This window comes from Amblyraja radiata, chromosome 1, assembly GCF_010909765.2.
Source record: "Amblyraja radiata isolate CabotCenter1 chromosome 1, sAmbRad1.1.pri, whole genome shotgun sequence".
NCBI classification, from domain to species: domain Eukaryota; kingdom Metazoa; phylum Chordata; class Chondrichthyes; order Rajiformes; family Rajidae; genus Amblyraja; species Amblyraja radiata.
In genome coordinates, this window is record NC_045956.1 from 11,407,543 (window position 1) to 11,427,652 (window position 20,110).

Below are 20,110 nucleotides of genomic sequence, written 5' to 3' on the forward strand. Positions count from 1 at the left end.
ACAGAACATAGAACGGTGCAGCACTGGAGCAGGGCCTTGGGCCACAATGATTGTGCTGAACATGATGCCAAATTAAACTGATCTCATCTGACTGTACATGATCCATATCCCTCTATGTCTTGCACTTCAATGTCTAAAAGCCTCTTATACGCTACTATCGTATCTGCCTCCACAATCACACCTGGCAATGCGTTCCAGGCCTCCACCACTCACTGTGTAAAATAAAACCTGCCCCACTCGTCGCCATTAAACTTTCCCCTTCTCACCTTATAGCTATGCCCTCTAGTGTTGGACATTCCCACGCTGGAAAAAGGTTCTGACTGTCCCCCCTAGGCTCCTCATAATTTTATAGACTATCAAGTCTCCCCTCAACCTCTGATATTCTAGAGGAAACAATCCAAATCTATCCAACCTCTCCCTGTAGCTGAAACCCTCTAATGCAGGCAGCTTTCAGGTAAACCTCTTCTGCACCCTCTCTAAAGCCTCCTCATCTTTCCTCTAATGGGGTGAACCAGATGTAGGCCCCCCTCGGTCATGACTGACCATGGGTGATGCATCCTAGTTGTTGGCTCCTTGCTCCAAACCTCAGCTAGAGCAGCAAGTGATGTGTGGTCGGATGCAAGCCTGGGCGATGTCATATGGAGGACAGGCTGTTGCCCATGCAGCACGTCCCCCCTCTCCACGTCACTGATCGATCCAAAGGAACAGTAGGGCCGTCACAGTTTGGCACCAGCGCCGTCGCAGGAGCTGCCAGACCGAGGTTGTAGACAACGACGAACTGCCTTAGGGGCTCCGACTTCAGATTTTCTTGTGGTTTACTCCTGGAGCCTTTTTCATGACTGGATATGGCCACAAGGCAGTGGAGGTTTTAAATCAGTTTTACCTCTCCTAGATGGACTGCCTTCCCAGGCTGACGAGCCCCATCTGCCCGAGAATCGTGGAGGCGGGAGCGTCTACCTTCCCGTGCAGGTTTATAGCACCTGCCCACTGCCCCAGGTCCATAGCACCTGCCCACTGAACCAGAACTGCATGCAATACTCCAAATGCAGCTTAACTTAAGTCCTATAGAGCAACCTCATGACTTTCTTATACAATGAAGGCAAGCATAGCATACACCTTCTTTACCACCCTATCTATGTGCTGCTGTCCTCAGTAAGCTTTGAACATGGACTCCAAAGTCCCTCGCCACATAAATGTTGTTAAGGATCTTAACACAGTTATGACATTAATGCAAAGACTGGTACATTATGTTTTAAGGTTCTATGATAAGGAACTGGAATGTGTCAAGCATATACTTCTATTAAAATTGTCATTAGAGAAAGTCCGGAGTCAAACTGCAGTACCAAGCTTATAATATTAACTGTGTTGGAAGGAACTGCAGATGCTCGTTTAAACCGAAGATCGACACAAAAAGTTGGTGTAACTCAGTCTGAAGAAGGGTCTCGACCCGAAATGTAACCCATTCCTTCTCCTCAGAGATGCTGCCTGTCCCCACTGAGTTACTCCAGCTTATAATATTAACTTTCCAGATAGTTATAAGCTATGGTGAAAGGAGTACTTTGATTTTTGTATTATCTTTGTTTTAGAATTTCCATCATAGTATTGTCCATTTCCAATTTTCAGAAGTGAATATACTTCAGTTGCTGAGCGCTGAAGACAAAACTCCAATATCGTTGCCATCTTGGCTCTAGGCTCACACAATTTGTATTAGCATATTGCAGTAAAATTCACAATTTTCATTGTCTATATTACTAAAAGTCTGATCTTGACCGCTTTTGGCCCACTGTGCTGCGATTTCCGAGAGAACGCCGCCGCCTACTGCCGTCATTTTTGGCCACCTCGCTCAGAGCCCCCCTCCGCCTTCCTGGACCGGAGGATTTTTCCCATCGATGACAAATCAGAGAGATATTATTGGGTTTTTTTAATTCACCATTCTCTCTGCTGCCTCTGCTGGAGGGAGGGGGGGGGGACTATAAAACCAGGAAGTGTTGTGCCTCAATCAGTCTCTGCAAGATGGATGAAGCCAAAGGGTCACGTCTCTCTGAGCTCTGAATAACACTGAACACATGTCTACCCAACTATGAGTCCCCTTAATGTGGTTTGAAAATTAAAATATGGTTTGTTTGAAGTAAAAAGGCACTGCCTGCAAATGGTTGTTTGGGTGGCGAAGTTAAAAGGCACTACTTACTGCAAATGGTGGCTTGGGTGCATTGGCTTGAAGTTAAAAGCACTACTTACTGCAAATGGTGGTTTGGGTGCTTTGGCGAAGGTAAAAGGCACTACTTACTGCAAATGGTGGCTTGGGTGCTTTGGCTTGAAATTAAAAAGCACTACTTACTGCAAATGGTGGCGTGGGTGCTTTGGCTTGAAGTTAAAAGGCACTACTTACTGTAAATGGTGGCTTGGGTGCATTGGCTTGAAGTTAAAAGCACTACTTACTGCAAATGGTGGCTTGGGCGCTTTGGCTTGAAGTTGAAAGGCACTACTTACTGCAAATGGTGGCTTGGGTGCTTTGGCTTGAAGTTGAAAGGCACTACCTACTGCAAATGGTGGCTTGGGTGCTTTGGCTTGAAGTTAAAAGGCACTACTACAAATGCACTTACTTCCTGTTTGCACTGTATATTGATTTTAGATAAAACGCTACTACTTACGGCTGTGATTTTTGGCCATCGTACTCAGTCCCCTCTGCTCAGCAGGTGCAGAGAATTCTTCCCATCAATGAAAAATAAATGTGTTATTAGTGTTTAAAAAATGTTGAGAATCTCTCTCCTGTCAATCACGCCATGAAGGCCACACCTTTTCCGGTGGGAGGGGGAGGGGTTATAAAACTCGGAAGTGTGGGTGTGGCTCAGTCCATGCATGATTGGGGAGGGAGAGGTCACGACTCTGTCTGAGCTGTGAATCAACTGAACACACTGAATGTCTACTGAATTGAGTTTGGTGTTTTGTGTGGTTTTATGGTGGTTTCACCCTGCATGAAATGGTATGAAGCTGCATTTGAATTTGGTGGCCCTGCCCCCTGCTTGAAATGGAATGAAACTGCACTTGAATTTGGTGGTCTTGCACCCTGCTTAAAGTGGAATGAAACTGCACTTGCATTTGGTGGCCTTGCACCCTGCTTGAAGTGGTTGGAAACTACACTTGAATTCGGTGGCCTTGCACCCTGCTTGAAATGGTAGGAAACTGCACTTGAATTTGGTGGCCTTGCACCCTGCTCAAAGTGGTAAGAAACTGCACTTGAATTTGGTGGCCTTGCACCCTGCTTGAAATGGAATTTCAAGGAATAGCCATGAGTCAACTGCCAGCCCACAAGCCGTGAGTGAGCTGCCAGCAGATCAGGCTTGAGGGACTGAGCTGCCACCCCAAGAATCCATACCAGCACTCCAGAAAGCCCCCCCACTGGCCACCAATATTGGAATTGGTGGAGAGGTGGAATATTGCGTCGGGGGACCAGCACTCCCGTGTGAACATGGGACCCAACGGGTCCCACTTATTCTAGTCATTAACTAAAGATGATATTGAGGAAGTTATTATCTATAAATACTTTGCATGCTATGTTATACTAGTAAACAAAATAAACAAAAATATATAAATGGTATTATACATTGAATGTATAGCACTTTTAAAACACCAACTGCATTTTTGGAGAAGAAAACATCTCAAATATATTTATTCCTGCGGACAGATTTTTTAAATGTTTGATATGGATTATATTCAATGTAATTAACTTTCTGTCTTTAAATCTAGGGTTATCATCACTGGCATGGCATCTGGAAGCATAGTACTATTTTACATAGATTTTAATCGATGGCATCATGAGTATCAAACTCGGTACTAACGGTGCATTCAAGGCACTGCGAATCACGATCAACTTGCTGAAATCATGAGACTTTCATCAAAAAGAGCAAACAGTTTTTAATCAATGGAATTCTGCCACTGTATATAATGGCATCTATTAATAAATTTGAATGTAACTTATAAGTCCCTAGGAAAGCGGAGTATTTTGAAATGCTTACTGCTATTTTTGTAGAATATAAGGAAATTGACATATTGTTAGTAGAACACCAGAGCATATAAGTCTGATGCAGAAATACAAAATGTCTATTTTTAGGAGGAAAAAATCTTTACATGATTCTTTATAAACTTGTCATTCATAAGAAATGCAAGACTATTTCTTTACCTTCATCTCTGTAAGAATAAGTGACTGATTTAAAAAGAATGTAAAACTAAATTTTTAATCTGATGTTCATAATTATGTTAGAATTAAGCAATATATTTACACCTGTGATTTAATTATTCCATATACAGAGATCACATTTTTAAACAAATTGCTTTTGGGGAGATGGTTTGCACGTGGGGTGTACAAATCCTTTCTAAGGCATGGTTCTTTTCTTCCATTAATGTTATGGTAGCTTAGCACTGATATTACTGGGAACAAAAAGCAATATTTAAATTATGATCTAGGATTTTTTATCTTTATAACAATGTGTTGGAAACTATATTCTTGTCATTGGCATGCTGCTGAGCTGGAAAAGGGATCTTTCCTCAGAGTTTAGGTGAACAGTAAATCAATGCAGTGTATTAAGTTTTGTCTGTTCTCCATTCGTCTGTGCATTTTGAGAGAATTGTATCCATTAATTTCATTTCTTATAGCCTTTGTTCAACGTTTATAATCTCAACATTGTTATGCTAAATTCTGATGACCCTTTGTAATTGTGAAATTATGTTTGAGTTCCCTTCCTGCTTGTTGTGTGTGAAATCCTACAATTGGGATGTGGTGGACAACTACATAAACTAGATTGCTGAAAGCATTCCATCTTGCTGAGTGAACATTTGGCCAGTTTGGATCTCCTGGGTGCCTAGTCGCACACTAGTAACCTGTCGGAGGGACCAAGTTACTGTATTTCAAGACCTCGCTCAGAAAAGCATTTTTTGGTGATTATTTTGAAAAGTTTATTTCAGTTTGTGTACTGAGATCAAAAATAAAGTTCACATGTATCTTGAGACTGAAGAGTGTTTTTTTATGACTGACAGTACAAAAACAATCCACCCTTAAGATCAGCTGCTGTTTATTTAAATAATGTTATATCAAGCAAATCTCTAAGCACCTCATGTAAACCGTGACTTTGCATGACTTATCGATCATGTTTTCCTTTTCTGCTACAGAACTCCAAGTCACCTGAGGCTATGCAACTGCAAATCTGTGGCTCTTTAAAGACAGTTTGGTCTCAGCTAGAGAAATAATACCAGCCTTTGTAAGAAGTTAATTATAGAACAAAAGCTCAGTTTAAAAGTTCGATTCCATGTGTTTAACTGTTTCAGATGAACAATGATCTTTGTCTGCATTTTGATATCCCCAACTCTGTAAAGGGAAATCTTTCTGGCCCCACTGATTTATTATTGACAGCTTCATTTCACATGGAAATTATTAATTGTGTTTTCAAGAATAAGTTTAAATACCTCTGATGTGTGGAATGTTTAAACTCTTATCACGAACTCCACACCCTCTTGCTGCAGTGGAGAGCCAACAATCAGATGGATAGTTTGATTGAGACCAGAACACTGAAAGCTATGCCCAAGACACTGAATTATTACATCATCTATTTGTAGTCCAAATGTTTTAAGTTTAACTGACTAAAATATGCACTCATTTTGAGAAGTAATCATTATTCCAGATTAAGTAAGACTGGTTGGAGAACTGGGAAAGGGGAGTGGATGCTGAGAGAGGGAAAACAAAGGCTATTTGAAGTTAGAGAAGTCAATGTTCAAAACGCTGGGGTTTAAGCTACCCAAGCGAAATATGAGGTGCTCTCCTCCAATTTGCACTGTGCCTCACTAACAATGGAGGAAGCCCAGGACAAAGGTCAGATTGGGAATGGGAGGGGAGTTAAAATGCTGAGCAACTGGGAGATCAGGTTGATGTGGCGTAGATGGAGGAATTGGGAGTAGGGGATAGAGTCTTCACAGGAAGCAGGGTGGGAAGAAGTGTAGTCTAGATAGCTGTGGGAGTCAGTGGGTTTGTAAAGCTCAGTTGACTGGTTCAGAGTGTCCTGGGTCCCTGGGCTGGGATGTTAGGGACCAGGCCACTATCATAGAAAAAATGTTTGGGAGAGGATTGAGGTCTTTGCGATGAGGATTGCAAAGAGGACTAAGTATTGGGAAAATGACAGGGTGAAGAAGATTGGCGGGATTATTGAAAGTGCGTGGGTGGGGAAATGTGTGGAATGGGAGGGAAGCGACAATATGAAAAGTTACAGGATGATCTCTGACTGGCAATGGTCTATAAATAAACTTCTGGAAGAATTCAACGGTTCTAGCAGCATCTGTGGAAGCAAAGGGAGGGTTGATGTCTCGAGTCAAGACCCTGCTTCAGGACAGAAGGTGGATGGAAGATAGAAGTCAGAGGGTGAGGTGAAGGTTGGTAATAGACTAGTTAGACTTGGACTCTTTAACTAACGACAAAACATGCCTTTGTCTTCTGTTTAAGATGGGTTTCAGTATGTTGAGATCTGCAACATTCAGTAGCCTCAGACATACAATCATATTTTGAGCAAATGATGGCAGACGGTAAATGAGCGCCACATGTCAAGTGACTTATGTGTATGTGCGCGTGTGTTACATGAACAAAATAGCGAACAATAAACTGGATATTGTAGCATTGCAGATGTTAATGGTCCAGAGTTATGGATAATTAATCTTGAGACATCAATTTGAAACTTACCAGGGCAAATGAGGAATCTAAATACAAGTCATTAGGTAAATATTATTTTTTTTAAAGTTAATATGTACCAGTAATGATGAAATAATGGAAACAGCATGGTTCATTAACATTCTTCAGGGAAGGAAATTACAGGTCTTCCCCAGAAGTGATTCTAGATCCACAAAGTACCTCTCGATTCAGGGACAATTAATAATTCAACATCCACATCCTTTGGAGAAAAAATAATAATTTAAGAGAAAATTGGTCCTGTTCCAAACGGAAAATAGCCCACCAAACCCAGATTTGTGAACCGCTGCTTTGATCGGAATAGAACTATTTTGTGCAGTGAATGGGAGTTAGATGTGGAGAATTTAGTATCATTTGAATAGAAACATCTATGCACAGGTCATATAGGAGAATGTTCCAGTTAATCAAAAGCAAACGCATTATCTTTCTTTACATATGAAAAGTATTGAAACATCTTGCACGAAACGGTGGTTTCAATACTTTTTTTGAGGATATAAAAGCAAGATACTGCAGCTGCTGAAAATAAACGGACACTGCTGGGAGTACTCAAGTCAAGACAGCATTTATGGAAAGAGAAGCAGAGTTAATGTTTCAGATTGATGGCCTTTCATCAGAACTGGAAAGATTTGAGGCAAACTAAATTTTATGATGCAATGGAAAAAAAAGAAAGTGAAAGAATGTGATAGAATGGAAGGTGGGAGGGAGGGGAGAAATGAATGAATGGCCATGCAAGACAATGTGGTGGGGGTAGTAAGATAGGCAAAGAGGTATAAATGCAAATAGCAGAAATATTAGCTGGAATTGTTGAGCTAAAAATTAATCCAGAAGACTAGTGAGCATCACTGAATAATGATGGGTTACTCCTCAAATTTCTGTTGAGTTTTATTGGAACAGCGTCGGAGACCGAGAACACAGGGGTCAGAGATGGATGGAGAATTAAAGTGGCAGACGACTTGAATTTCATGGCCATGAGTCAACATAGGCTCAGGGGAAGTAAATCATCTTTCAAGGAGGCCTGTCCAACATTGTTCTGGAATTTGTAGTCAGCAGTAACGATATGATGCTAGCCACTGACCTCAAAGGAAACTCCTATAAAAACATGATGATTCACTTGCAGAACCTCGCTTTTCCTACATCTATTGCTGTTGGGTTCATGAGATGTCTGATGTTGAGAAACTGATGATGTCAAGCTGGCTGGACAATTTCTCAAAAAAATGGAACAGAAAGGAGCTTCAAAAATGTTTAAGATTTGTTCAAAAATTCCATTGTTGTTTTTTTCAATGACCATGCTTTACAAGACCATTATTAAACACGGCTAAGTGGTCCTGAATGGCATAAGATGTAAGGTTAGAAGACTATAAATCTGATCTGACGAGTGGTGAGTCTCTGGAACTCTCTGCCACAGAAGGTAGTTGAGGCCAGTTCATTGGCTATATTTAGGATGGAGTTAGATGTGGCCCTAGTGGCTAAAGGGATCAGGGGGTATGGAGAGAAGGCAGGTACAGGATACTGAGTTGGATGATCAGCCATGATCATATTGAATGGCGGTGCAGGCTCGAATGGCCGAATGGCCTACTCCTGCACCTATTTTCTATGTTTCTATGATCTGTTGTTAATGATATCTTAAAAAGCAGAGACATTTAGGAAGGTTATTCCAGAACTTGGGCCATTGACAGTCTGGCAAATGATTGCCAGCATTGGAGCAATTGAAAGAGCAGAGATATTTCAGTGGGTAGTGGGACCAGAGATGATCACTGAGATCACGGAGGGACAAAATCAGGGATCCATTTACAAACAAGGCCATGAATGCAAGGCCTGCTTAATCCTGAGGCAATATAGGTCAGCACACCACGAGGAAATGGTTGAATTAGATTTAATCAAAGGTAAAGCTAGTTTTAGATGACGGAAGACAAAAATGCTGGAGAAACTCAGGTGAGGCAGCATCTATGGAGCGAAGGAAATAGGCGACGTTTCGGGTCGAGACCCTTCTTCAGATCTCTGCATCTGCATCTGCATTCCTGCATCTGCAGTTCCTTCTTAAACATTTTGTCTAGTTTTAGATGGCAGTAAGTTTACTGTAAGCCTCACCTGCTGAGTTTCTCCAGCATTTTTGTCTACCGTCATCTAAAACTAGCTTTACCTTTGATTAAATCTAATTCAACCATGACAGTTGGCGGCACGACTCACATTGCAGCCTGTCTGTCTTTTTTATTTTTTGTCTATTTAAATGTAGTTGTTCGTGTTTTTTTAATACTGTTTTTAACTGTGTATATGTGTAGGGCGGGTGGGGGGGGGAGGGGGAAACTTTTAAAATCTCTTCCCTGCACGGGAGACCCGAACTTTTCCCTGTCGGGTCTCCGTTGTCGTTGGGGCCTAGCACCGTGGAGCGGCCTCCAACCGGGACGACCTGGGGGCTCCAGTCGCAGAGCTGCGGACTTACCATCGTGGGTCTTGCCGGCCTCGGAGCGTGAGGAGCGGTGGTGGCTCGCTGCTGCGGCCCGACCCCGGAACTCCAGCTGCAGGCCTGTGGACTGGAATATCGGGAGCTCGTGGGTCCCGGGTGAGAGACCGCTTTTCAGAGCTCCCGCAACGCAACTTCTCCAGCCCGTGTCGTGGGGTTGGAACGACCCGGAGCGGGGCCGTACATCGCCCAGCGCAGCCTGGGGCTTCAACATCGGGAGAGATATGGTGCAGGGGAGAGAAAAGACTTTGCCTTCCATCACAGTGAGGAGGAGATTCACTGTGATGGATGTTTGTGTGTCTTGTAGGAATTGGTTTGTTTGTATGGCGTTGGAAACGGATTTTCGTTTGAGCCTCACTGAGGTTTCAAATGACATTGAATAAATATTGTATTGTACAGAATCAAACAAGAAAAGGCAGCAGGACTATAATTATGAACAATGATTGGGTTGAATTGGTCTAGTTTTCAGGTGACAATGGCTTTGTTGTGGGTTTCAGTGGTAATGGGTTCAGTAGATTCAGAGCTGAGCAATGTTACAGTGACAGAACAGAGTAGTTTTAGTGTTGGAACATAAATGAGGCCCAAAATAAATCTCATGGATAAATGTGAGGACAAGATTTCATACTCTTTGGTTCCATTTCAGACTCTTACCAGGGACAGGTTAACAAACTTACATCCCGTGGCTGGTGAATTAAGTTTGTGCTGTGAACCAAAGAACATTATCAGGGGTTTCATTATTTAATTGGAGAAAATTTCAGTCCATTCAATTGTGGATGTTGGGCAAAGAATTAGCAATACAAAGGTCAATGGCAGATTCAAGAGAAGTGGTGCTGAATAAAGCTGGGTGGCATCACGGGACATATTGGACTGCAGCTGGTCATGAAGGCCGTTCACCACCACCTTCTGAAGATCAATTATGGATGGGAAATTAATTACCGGCTCAGCCTGTGAAGCTTGCATCCCTTGAGTTTAGAGTTTGGAGTTACAGTGTGGAAACGAGCCCACCATGTGAGATCCATACACCCAACTATTGGGGAAATATGATATAGTCCCTGACAAAGCCCACAGCTTGGTTGCGATCAAGATTGATTATTTTTTCCACAATCACATGGGATGTAATTTGTGACTTTATTCAAGGCAGTTTGATACAGTGGTCGGGTATGTGGGGGGGGGGGGGGGGGGGGGGGGGAGGCATGGTGGGGGGGGGGGGGGGGGGGGGGGGGGGGAGGAGGCATGGTGGGGGGGGGGGGGAGACCTTATTGGAGGGATTTAAATGACTAATTTTGGGAAATGTAACTATGTTTTTGATTTTCAGTATATGTTATAATGGAAAAAATTCTTCAATAAAGTTCTCAACATTTCAAATCATTTCCTTTGATTGTGCTGGAGAATACATGGGGGTCCAAGGAAATCTGAATCGCTTGCTTTAACTTCAGGATTTCTGCATTTAACTGTGCAAGGAAATGCCAAAACTACTGTCATTTATAACAACTAAGCACGGTGAACATAAGCTCCAGATAAAATATCCAACTAGACACATTACAGCCTTCCAAACAGTGTTCTCAGATATTGAATCTGCTATAACAGTTTGTGAAAATAATCTTCAAGGTACGTCTTATTTCTTGCCTACGTGCCATCATCTCTTCTCTCATTTAATTTCTCTTGCCTTCCACCTCATCACAGGCCAGACTGTCCGTTCCTTCTTCCTCTCCCATTCCCGCTGCACCTTCAAACATGGTTTCTTTCTTTTTCCAGTCCTGATGAAAGGTCATTGATCTGAAGCGGTAACTTATTTTCTCCATTGATGCTTACAGCATTTCCTGATTGAACTTGAGAAAAGAATGTTGCCTTTCGAGTAACCATTTGGAAAACCATCTTGCTTAAAGAGAGTGAATGAATGTTTTGCTCCGGGCATGATGAATTTGATATGATCTGCATCACACGATGCATTTATTTACAAGTATCTTGGAGGTTTAACCAAACACTTCTTCATAAAGATAATGACCTTAGTTGGAGTCACTGCTTTATTCCCTAGAACTTGATTTCACTCATTTTTATCTTTATTTAAAAATACACCTTCCTGATACTGGAAGGGAACAGCTCAAGTTCAACTGAGTTTATTGTCATGTGTCCCTGATAGGACAATGAAATTCTTGCTTTGCTTCAGCACAACAGAACATAGTAGGCATTGACTACAACACACATGAATAAATAAACTGATAAAGTGCAAATAACAGATAATGGGCTATTAATGTTCAAAGTTTTGCCCGAGCCAGGTTTAATAGCCTGATGGCTGTGGGGAAGTAGCTATTCCTGAACCTGGTCGTTGCAGACTTGAGGCTCCTGTACCTTCTACCTGAAGATAGCAGGGAGATGAGTGTGTGGCCAGGATGGTGTGGGTCTTTGATGATACTGCCAGCCTTTTTGAGGCAGCGACTGCGATAGACTGTGATAGTGTTGCGATTTCAACACTATCATTATTTTTTTGAAATATATATATATTTAAATAATTTGTTGTGCTGCTGTAAGTAAGAATTTCATTGTTTCGTTTTGGAACATATGACAATAAAACGCTCTTGACTCTGGACAATGTTCCACATTGTAAGACAAAATCAAACACTAGATTCACAAAAGAGGAATTTAATTTTAATTGTGTTTTTTTTGTTTATTAAAGGTCCTGTGAAGGCTAAAGTTTGTATTTTAAACTATGATCCAATGATTTTACACAAGGTCAATTGGTTTCCCAGTGAAAGAGCAGGACATACATCTATGTTTCAAATGCATGATTCAGGAGACTGGGGCTTGTCCCAGCTTTGAGTGATGAATGTCTGCACATTGAATTTGGTCAGATAATTCATGGCTGAGTAGGGAAATTTGCCATAAAAATCAAAGCTGGTTGTGATACACTATATTGATAACATTTGTTGATTTTTATTTGGGGAAGAAAATAATTAAAGTAATATGTTTCCCAGGACAATCAGCTAAAACTGTTTTGTGATGACATTCCTGTGCAAATATGATTTATATTGTAACTAGGATTTCTGCATGTTGGTATGATAAATCTCAGCGTTGCATGTATGAGAATCAGACTGGTCCTGGTTTGTAACATTTCATTCCAGTTTTAAAATTTTTTTTTAAAAATCTCTCAATTTTCTCTTGGGTCACCTTCGGTCATTCATACATCCTGGGATCAGGCAGGAGGTGCTTTTCTGAGCTGCATGTTGAACAATTTACAGGAACTGCCTAACAATCATTTCCCCCCCCATACTCAGATTCTCATAACTTATATTTATCATTTAGTTTTGACATTCTTGAAATACATTTCTATTTTTATTTTGTTTCTAAAATTTCAGTTTGAAATCTTGGTCAGTTATTGATAACAAATGTATTGATTCTCCTACTTTGTTCGCCACCATAGCTTCTGTTCCCACTGTTTCACTCCCCTGGAAGTGTCGGAGATTAAATGTCCAGTTAATGTGTCACGATCATTCGAATTAAATATTTTGGTCATCGGGTTGTGTCGAAGAATGTGCAAAAATGTGAAAATGAGTTGCAGGCAATACTGAACTCCCACTTTTACCGCAAACGGTCCAGTTTTAGTTAAATAGTGAGACCATTTTGTGACCATCACTTGGAAGATTGTGAAGGACAACGGTTCCATCCATCAGTCTGAAGCAACAAGCTCAAGGGGAAAAGTTGTACAAAATACTACAACTTATAGTGATTACTGCTCACATTTCAATTACATAATTTATCTTAAACCCTCTATTTGCAAATTAAAAATGTATTGAAGGAGAGTTCCCAATTCCTCAAATACATTTATTATGCATGCAGCAGCCCGTCTATATACTGTAATCATTCAGAAGTTCCCCACTTAGCTGATCAAAGTCATACTGCAACATTTCCATCAAAGCAACATTAGCCAACTGTTTTTAATTTAGCCAAAGAAGGCTCGGATTTTGTTTTTTAATGTATAAGATGTTTATATTTCTCCATGTGTTTAATGTTAAGGACCTGCATAAGTTCTCAAACATATTTTCTCTGATCTCCTTCATTATATTAACCATTCACAGATTAGGAGTGGTAGCCTTTCTCCAATCATCCACACAGGGGGGGCATTACATAAGACCCCTGAATTCAGCAGCCGTTAGTTAAGTTTTTGTTTTGAGAATTTGAATTAGGATGACTTTGGAGCCCCCAGGATATGGACTCCTGAAGGTAGTGTTCAAATCCTAGGGACGTCACTTTGCAAAATCAATTGTCATCTTGGACAGCATCAATGCTTTGAAAGACATTCTTCCCTTTCATATCTGCCCCCCTGGGTTTCTATTCACCCAAGGCTAAAGCATTGCGAGGCTCTTCTCGGATTTGTAAGAATCCTGTTTATATAACGTTTGGCAATTTTCATCCACTTTCTAACCTGGCAATCTGGCTCAGAAGTGGGAGCTGTAAATTGTTCCTAAGGAAAACGAAAAATCCATGACAATGCTTTGAAGTTGGCTCCACTGAGCTGCCAAACACAAAACCTGCATTTGCTGGAAATCTGAAATATAAACGGAAAATACCAGAAAAACCTTGCCGGTCAGGTAGCATCTGTGAGAAGAGAAACAGAGTTAATGTTTCAAGTCGATGATTTTTCACCAGATCCAGAAAATAAATTAGAAATCAAACATGCAAAAAGTTGCAGAGTATGGGGAGGGGTAGAAACAATAAAGGAAATTATTGTAATAGGGTGGAGACCAAAACAAATTGGATGACATGTTAGCAGAGGTGAAGGAGTTTAGAAGGATGAGGGGGTATCTTATAGAAACATATAAAATTATAAAAGGACTGGGCAAGCTAGATGCAGGAAAAATGTTCCCAATGTTGGGCGGTTCCAGAACCAGGGGCCACAGTCCTAGAATAAAGGGGAGGCCATTTAAGACTGAGGTGAGAAAAATCTTTTTCACCCGGAGACTTGTGAATTTATGGAATTCTCTGCCACAGAGGGCAGTGGAGGCCAAATCACTGGATGGATTTAAGAGAGTTAGATAGAGCTCTAGGGGCTAGTGGAGTCAAAGGATATGGGGAGAAGGCAGGCACGGGTTATTGATAGGGGACAATCTGCCATGATCACAATGAATGGCGGCGCTGGCTCGAAGGGCCGAATGGCCTCCTCCTGCACCTATTTTCTATGTTTCTATGTTTCTATGTAAGCAGAGGTGAGGCTGAGGTGAGGCAGACATTCGCTTGCACCTCCTGCAACCTCATCTACTGTATCCTGCTCTCGGTGTAGACTCATATATTGGCAAGACTAAGCGCAGACTGGGCGATCGTTTCGCTGAACACCTCCGCTCAGCCCGGCTTGGCCTATGCAATCTCCTAGTTGTTAAACATTTCACTCCACTTCCCATACTGACCTTTCTGTCCTGGGCAAGACTGCTTTATCAAGGGAGCTGAGGGAATGCTCTGTGTTCTGTTTCACAGAGACATGGCTCACCCCCAGCTTCCCAGACTCAGCGGTCCAGCCTGAAGGGTTCTCCATCCACCGTATGGACTGTACACTGGCATCTGGGAAAGGGAGAGGAGGGGGCGTCTGCCTCATGGTCAACTCTGCGTGGTGCTCAGATGTGGCAGTCCTGTCCAACTCCTGCTCTCCACACCTCGAACACCTGGCTGTGAAGTGCCGTCCCTTCTACCTACCAAGGGAATTCACCTCCATCATCCTGACCGCAGTCTACATCCCACCCCAGGCAAACGTCCGTCTGGCACTGGAGGAGCTGCACGCCGTGGTCAACAAACACCAGACGACTTACCCTGAGGCATTTACCACCATTGCTGGGGACTTCAATAAGGCAAACCTAAAGAAATCACTCCCTAACTTCCACCAAGATGTCTCCTGCTGCACCAGAGGACCAAACACCCTCGACCACTGCTACACCACCATCAAGGATGCCTATCGTTCTATCCCTCGCCCTCACTTCGGTAAATCCGACCATACCGCGGTGCTGCTTCTTCCTGCCTACAGGCAGCAATTGTAGAGCGCACCCCCAGAGGTGAGGTCAGTACAGAGCTGGGGGGGGGGGGGGGGGGGGGGGGGGGGGGGGGGGGGGGGGGGGCAGAGGAACAACTCCAGGACTGTTTGGAGTCTGTTGACTGGGCTATGTTCAAGGACTCGGCAACGGACCTGAATGAATACGCCACAGTCGTTACAAACTTCATAAAGAAATGTGTGGAGGACTACATCCCAACAAAAACCTTCCGAATGTTTCCCAATCAGAAGCCTTGGATGAACCAAGAGATCCACATTCTTCTGAAGACCAGATCCCAGGCATTCATGTCTGGAGATACAGTGGTCTACAAGAAGTCCAGATACAACCTTTGTAAGGCTATCAAAAATGGACTTCTGCTCCAAGCTGGAGGATGAGATGGATGTTCGGCAACTGTGGCAGGCTTGAATGCCATCACTTCGTACAAGGCGAAATCAGGAGGCAGCTCAAATGTCAGCGAAGCATCACTCCCTGACGAGCTCAACACGTTCTACGCACGCTTTGACAGGGAGAATACTGATGTGCCTTCCCGAGCCCCCAATAGCCGTGATGGTATTTCGGTCACAGTCACAGAGGTCGACGTCAGAAAATCCTTCAGAGGGGTGAACCCTCGGTAAGCGCCTGGTCCTGATGGTGTACCCGGGCGTGTTTTAAAAATCTGTGCGGACCAACTGGCCGGAGTTTTTACGGACATTTTTAACCTCTCACTTCTGAGGTCTGAGGTTCCCACCTGCATTAAAAGGGCATCAATAATACCGGTGCCCAAGAAGAGCAAGGTGATGTGCCTCAATGGCTATCGACCAGTGGCACTGACATCTGTGGTGATGAAGTGCTTTGAGAGACTGATCATGGTGCAAATCAACTCCTACCTCGACAAAAACCTGGACCCACTGCAGTTCGCTTACCGCCACAACAGATCAACGGTGGATGCGATCTCGCTGGCCCTCCATTCCGCTCTGGACCACTTGGACAACAAAAACTCATATGTCAGGCTGTTATTCATTGAATACAGCTCGGCATTTAACACAATCATCCCCTCCAAGCTGGTTACCAAGCTCTCAGATCTGGGTCTCTGCGCATCCCTCTGTAATTGGATCCTCGACTTCCTCATTCACAGACCACAGTCTGTCCGTATTGGTGGAAATGTGTCAGCCTCGATAACAATCAGCATGGGAGCACCTCAAGGCTGCGTGCTCAGCCCCCTGCTGTACTCACTCTATACTCATGACTGCGTAGCCGGACATAGTGCGAACTCCATCATCAAGTTCGCCGACGACACCACTGTTGTGGGACGTATCACTGATGGGGACGAGTCAGAGTATAGAAGTGAGATCGACGGATTGACCAAATGGTGCCAGCACAATAACCTGGCCCTTAACACCAGCAAAACCAAGGAACTGATTGTGGACTTCGGAAGGGGTAGGTTAGGGACCCACAATCCCGTTTATATCAACGGGTCGATGGTGAAAAAGGTCAAGAACTTCAAATTCCTGGGCGTGCACATTTCCGAAGATCTCTCCTGGTCCCAGAACACTGATGCAATCATAAAGAAAGCACATCAGCGCCTCTACTTCCTGAGAAGATTACGGAGAGTTGGTATGTCAAGGAGGACTCTCTCGAACGTCTACAGGTGCACAGTAGAGAGCATGCTGACCGGTTGCATCGTGGCTTGGTTCGGCAACCTGAGCGTTCAGGAGCAGAAAAGACTACAAAAAGTAGTAAACACTGCCCAGTCCATCATCGGCTCTGACCTCCCCACCATCGAGGGGATCTATCGCAGTCGCTGCCTCAAAAATGCTGCCAACATCATCAAGGACCCACACCATCCTGGCCACACACTCATCTCTCCACTGCCATCAGGTAGAAGGTACAGCAGCCTGAAATCTGCAACATCCAGGTTCAGGAACAGCTCCTTCCCCACAGCCATCAGGCTATTAAACACAACTTCAAACAAACTCCGAACTATAACAGCCTATTGCACTTTATCTGTTTATTTATGTGTGTATATATATATTCTATGGTATATGGACACACTGATCTGTTCTGTATTTATTCCTACAATATTCTGTTGTGCTGAAGCAAAGCAAGAATATCATTGTCCTATCTGGGACACATGACAATAAACTCTCTTGACTTGACTTGACTCATTGACTCACAGACGTGAAGCTCACCGTTTGACCTGTTTTTACAAAATGTTAAATGGTCAGCTCGACATAGATTACAAGACCTACACCAAACCCAAACCAATTAGGAGCAGACAAGGGCATTCGATTAAAGCACACGGCATTGGGGGTTCAGTATTGATGTGGATAGAGAACTGGCTGGCAAACAGGAAGCAAAGAGTAGGAGTAAACGGGTCCTTTTCACAATGGCAGGCAGTGACTAGTGGGGTACCGCAAGGCTCAGTGCTGGGACCCCAGCTATTTACAATATCTATTAATGATCTGGATGAGGGAATTGAAGGCAATATCTCCAAGTTTGCGGATGACACTAAGCTGGGGGGCAGTGTTAGCTGTGAGGAGGATGCTAGGAGACTGCAAGGTGACTTGGATAGGCTGGGTGCTACAAAGACAGTGGGCAAATGTTTGGCAGATGCAGTATAATGTGGATAAATGTGAGGTTATCCATTTTGGTGGCAAAAACAGGAAAGCAGACTATTATCTAAATGGTGGCCGACTAGGAAAAGGGGAGATGCAGCGAGACCTCGGTGTCATGGTACACCAGTCATTGAAAGTAGGCATGCAGGTGCAGCAGGCAGTGAAGAAAGCGAATGGTATGTTAGCTTTCATAGCAAAAGGATTTGAGTATAGGAGCAGGGAGGTTCTACTGCAGTTGTACAGGGTCTTGGTGAGACCACACCTGGAGTATTGCGTACAGTTTTGGTCTCCAAATCTGAGGAAGGACATTATTGCCATTATTGCCATAGAGGGAGTGCAGAGAAGGTTCACCAGACTGATTCCTGGGATGTCAGGACTGTCTTATGAAGAAAGACTGGATAGACTTGGTTTATACTCTCTAGAATTTAGGAGATTGAGAGGGGATCTTATAGAAACTTATAAAATTCTTAAGGGGTTGGACAGGCTAGATGCAGGAAGATTGCTCCCGATGTTGGGGAAGTCCAGGACAAGGGGTCACAGCTTAAGGATAAGGGGGAAATCCTTTAAAACCGAGATGAGAAGAACTTTTTTCACACAGAGAGTGGTGAATCTCTGGAACTCTCTGCCACAGAGGGTAGTCGAGGCCAGTTCATTGGCTATATTTAAGAGGGAGTTAGATGTGGCCCTTGTGGCTAAGGGGATCAGAGGGTATGGAGAGAAGGCAGGTATGGGATACTGAGTTGGATGATCAGCCATGATCATATTGAATGGCGGTGCAGGCTCGAAGGGCCGAATGGCCTACTCCTGCACCTAATTTCTATGTTTCTATGTTTCTATGATCCAATTTGTGATCCCAGCTACAAAGACAGATGTGTACAGCAATTTGTTCCTCCCACGCACAATTAAAGCATGGAATAATCTCCACCCTACTATAGTTACCCAACCAGATGCAACTAAATTTAAAGTAGCTCTTTCTTTCCAATAACCCTTTCTGGCTTAAGTCCTCCCTCCACCATCTCAGTGTAAATTCCATTTGGAATATTTTGGAGGACCAAGAAACCAAGAACAGGATTATCACCTCTTCAACAGCCAACAATGGACCATTGTGGACTCCACCTTTCTTGAGACATCAGTTCCTGTATCTTTTCATATCCCTCTCCTCTGACTCTCAGTCTAGAGAAGAGTCTCAGTCCAATACGTCACCTATTACTTCGCTCCAGAGATGCTGCCTGGCCCGCTGAGTTACTCCAACATTTTGTGTCTATCTTCGGTGTAAACCAGCATCTGCTGTTCCTTGTGCAGGAAAGAACTGCAGATGCTGGTTTAAATCGACAGTCGATACAAAATATTGGAGTAACTCTGCGGGACAGGCGGCAGCCCAGATTCCTTCCCAGACAATGTTAGCAACAGCGTGAAAAGGGTATTGAAGGATCTTAGTTGCAAATGATCTGTCGATTGGAGATGTAAATAGGAAGAAATAAATATATAAAGAAATAAATAAGGAGAGATAAAGAGAAATCAATGCTGAAATTCGGAGAGCGGCAACAATTACTAACCTGGTCGAGTGTTTTGAGAAGGTGATGAAGATGATCGATGAGGGTAGGGTGGTGGATGTTGTCTACGTGGACTTTAGTGAGCCATTTGATAAAGTCCCTCATGGTAGGCTGATCCAGAAGATTAAAACGCACATGATTAACAGTGACTTGTCAGTATGGATTCAGAAGTGGTTCGCTGAAGGAAGACAGAGTGTTGTGGTGGAAGGAATACAGGCTGGAGGGCTGTGACCAGTCCAACAAGAATCTGTGCTGGGACCTCTGCTGTTCACGATATGTATAAATAATCTGGACATAAACACAGATGGATGGGTTGGTTGCAGGTGACACCAAGATTGTTGGGCTTTCAGACTGTGATAAGGCGGTGAAATTATGCAGCAGAATCGACTACAGAAATGGGCGGAGAAATGGCTGATGGAGTTTAATCTGAGCAGGTGTGAAAATATACAATTAATAGCATGACCCTTGACAACCTCTTTGGGTCCAAGTCCATAACTCTATGAAAGTGGCAACAGTATATAAAATGGTAAATAAGGTCTATGCTATGTTTACTTTCAAAGGTTGTGGCATTGAATATAAGAGTCAGGATGTTATGATGTAGCTTTACAGGACTTTGGTTCGGCCGCATATGGAGGAGCATTGTGGATGGATGTGAAGGATGTGGAGGCTTTGGAAAGGGTGCAGAGGCGGTTTCCCAGAAAGATGCCTGGATTAGAGGGTATTGGCTACAGAGAGAGGCCAGA

General features: G+C 43.3%; 1 protein-coding gene across 1 annotated transcript in view; it reads left to right on the top strand.

The window, feature by feature from the left end:
* lrba (LPS responsive beige-like anchor protein) overlaps positions 1 to 5,006 on the top strand; it is a 672,999-nt gene extending 667,993 nt beyond the window's left edge. The window contains exon 56 of the mRNA XM_033017677.1: positions 3,748 to 5,006. Coding sequence (XP_032873568.1) covers positions 3,748 to 3,838 — 91 coding nt within the window. The 3' untranslated portion in view covers positions 3,839 to 5,006. The remainder of the gene's footprint in view (positions 1 to 3,747) is intronic.
* The last annotated feature ends 15,104 nt before the right edge of the window (positions 5,007 to 20,110 follow it).